This window comes from Sinocyclocheilus grahami, unplaced genomic scaffold, assembly GCF_001515645.1.
Source record: "Sinocyclocheilus grahami isolate Dianchi unplaced genomic scaffold, SAMN03320097.WGS_v1.1 scaffold2137.1, whole genome shotgun sequence".
NCBI lineage: Eukaryota > Metazoa > Chordata > Actinopteri > Cypriniformes > Cyprinidae > Sinocyclocheilus > Sinocyclocheilus grahami.
In genome coordinates this window covers 36982-39899 of record NW_015507316.1, presented here as the reverse complement: position 1 = coordinate 39899, position 2918 = coordinate 36982, and the positions used below count along the sequence as shown (strand labels likewise).

Sequence of the window (2918 nt, the reverse complement as noted above, 5' to 3'; positions counted from 1 at the left end):
GAGTGTGTGAGTGTGTGTGTGTGTGTGTGTGTGTGTGTGTGTATGTGTGTCTGTGAGTGTGTGTGTGTGTCTGTGAGTGTGTGTGTGTGTGTGTGTTGTGGAAGTGAGAGTGTGTTTGCTGATGGTGGCACAGTGTCATGTGATCTGTCACTGAACTTTCACATCTGTCCAGTTCTGTTGTTCTTTATTGATCATTGAAATGCACATTTATTTTGCCCAAATCTTTGTTTTATCTCATTGCTGTGTCAGTAGCAGCACTAAATGAAAATGTAAAATGATTGTTTCCCAACAGGTTTCCCAAGCACTCATATTAACCCATTAAACTTAAGAAACATTAATAACAGGTGTGTTCGTGTGTATGTGTATGTGTGTGTGTGTGTGTGTGTGTGTTAGGTGATGGTGGTGTGAAGCTGTCCAGCGTTTACATCAATAACTCTCACGCCATTGATGACGATGATTTCTACGACAGGAATCTGGCTCTGTTTGAGGTTTGTGCTGTCAATATCATTAGTCCTCTCATTTTTGTTGGCTGAATCTCACAAATGTGTGTGTGTGTGTGTGTATATATATATACACACACACACACACACACAGAAAAACAATCAAGATTTATATTTATTGTTTTACTTAATGCACATCACAATAAAAATACTTTCTTTTATTAAATTATTACATTTAAATAAATTTTTTTTGCATTGTGGCATTTTCATGACAATTAAGCATATTATGAAAACAATGTTACAGTGATATTTATATTATTTTATTTCAGTTTTTAAATAAAATAACATTTAAATGTAATTAAACATTAATGAAAATTAAAATCATGTAAACTAAATTCAGTGCAAATCAATAACAACCATTATGTATATTTATTAGGGCTGTCAATCGAATAAAAAATAATTAATCGCAAATTTTTTCTGCGATTAATCGCACCTAACATTAAAGTTTTAAAATATACTTTTTAGTGCGGTCAAATTATTAATCGCATCCAAAATAAAAGTTTTTGTTTACATCATATATGTGTGTATACTGTGTATATTTATTATGTATATATAAATACACACACATGCATGTATATATTTAAGAGAAATATGTTATGTTAATATATTAAATATATTTATATATAATATAAGAATATAAATGTATATACATGTAAATATTTTCAAAATATATACTGTATGTGTTTGTATTTATATATACATAATAAATATACACCGTACACACACATATATTATGTAAACAAAAACTTTTATTTTGTATGCGATTAATTGCGATTAATAATTTGACAGCACTAATGCTTTTATATTGCAATAATTTCACATTCAATCTCCAAATTAATGTAGAAACGACATAAAGACAGTATATTTTTAATATTTGTTTAATGGCATCTTTTTCTTGACTGAAGGCGGGTCTCACTGATAGAATTGTTTAACCGTTGACTAGCCATTCAACATTACAGTATAACTGAAAGCTGTCAATCTGAACATCTATTAGACTTTAAAATATAACAACTTCTAATTTAATTGAACTTAAAGCCATTTTCACATAAACCCATTATAATAAATGTCAGATTTAGTTATGTGCCGTTCAGCAAGTAGGAAATATACAGAAACAGAATAAAGTTATCAAACACTAGATTCTAAATTAAATGTAGATGAATCCTTAAAGCTACAGAAGTGATTGATTTCCTCTCTTTTCTTTAGTTCTTTGAGCAGCATCACAGCAGCTGGTTATCAGGTTATTTTGGCTGCTGAACGTGACGCGGATCTGACACGCTTCGTAGTTTCTCATAACTCTTTACCTTTTCTGACCCACTGCAGCTCTTAAAGTCTCTGTAACGAGCTGAGGAGCTGAATCAGGTGTTAGATGAGGGAGACAGTGCTGCTGCTCCACGACAGAACAATTAATGTTCTTAAATATGACTCGTATAACAAATACTTACATGCACAGTTTTAAAGCAGCTTTAATCGTCTTTTTGGTAACTTCATGACTTAACTGACGACATAACTACAACATTACATGATCGTAGTTTCTTTGGCGCTTTAATATGCAATGATAAACAGCTCGCTTCTCCGCATTTGTGCGTGCAGTTGAACGAGCATTTGCTACGATGACAGTATACCGGCTGACAGGACAGGAAAACTGTTTTTTGTTAACGCACTAATTTTGACAGCACTAATAATTACCGTTTTACTTTAAAGAATGTTATTAAATTAAATTAAAATAATTAGAAAACGGTAGGAGGGAATCTTAATTATGGAAATAATATCATAATATAAGAAATCTTTACAGTTCTAAAAATAGCCTTTATTTTCTTTCTGAACTTTTCTTGACAGACTCTCTTTTTATCGTCTCTTTTATATTCACCCATTTTTTCCCCTCTCTTTGATGAGTGTACGTTATATTCCTGTCATCTGACGTGTGTGTTTTCTCTCTCTGTAGGAGGAGATGGACACTCGTCCCAAAGTGTCGTCTCTGCTCAATCGTCTGGCGAACTACACAAACCTCATGCAGGGAGCTAAAGAGCACGAGGAGGCCGAGAGCATTGGCGAGAAGCGCAAGTGCAGCAAGGTGAAACACACACACATACGTTATAAACAGGCTCCAGACGCAGTAAAACGCTGCTTTCTCACGCTAAATCCCAGCTTTGTGTCAGATCATGTTGATTCAGTGAGTGTTTTTCCCATGATTCCCTGTGTTTGGCGTCAGTCTCCTCAGATGGGCACCTTCATGGGCGTGTATCTGCCGTGCCTGCAGAACATCTTCGGCGTGATTCTCTTCCTCAGACTGACGTGGGTCGTCGGTACGGCCGGAGTCCTGCAGGCGCTGTGTATCGTCTTCATCTGCTGCTGCTGCGTGAGTCTCACACACACACACAGATATACACACACAGATACACACACACACACACACACAGA

At 35.0% G+C, this 2918-nt stretch overlaps 1 protein-coding gene across 1 annotated transcript in view; it reads left to right on the top strand.

Moving 5' to 3' along the window:
• Positions 1-2918, top strand: part of LOC107574177 (solute carrier family 12 member 6-like) — a 38967-nt gene that overhangs the window by 3596 nt on the left and 32453 nt on the right. Inside the window, exons 2-4 of the mRNA XM_016260639.1 lie at positions 394-488; positions 2443-2571; positions 2710-2856. Of these exons, the coding sequence (XP_016116125.1) occupies positions 394-488; positions 2443-2571; positions 2710-2856 (371 nt within the window). The remainder of the gene's footprint in view (positions 1-393; positions 489-2442; positions 2572-2709; positions 2857-2918) is intronic.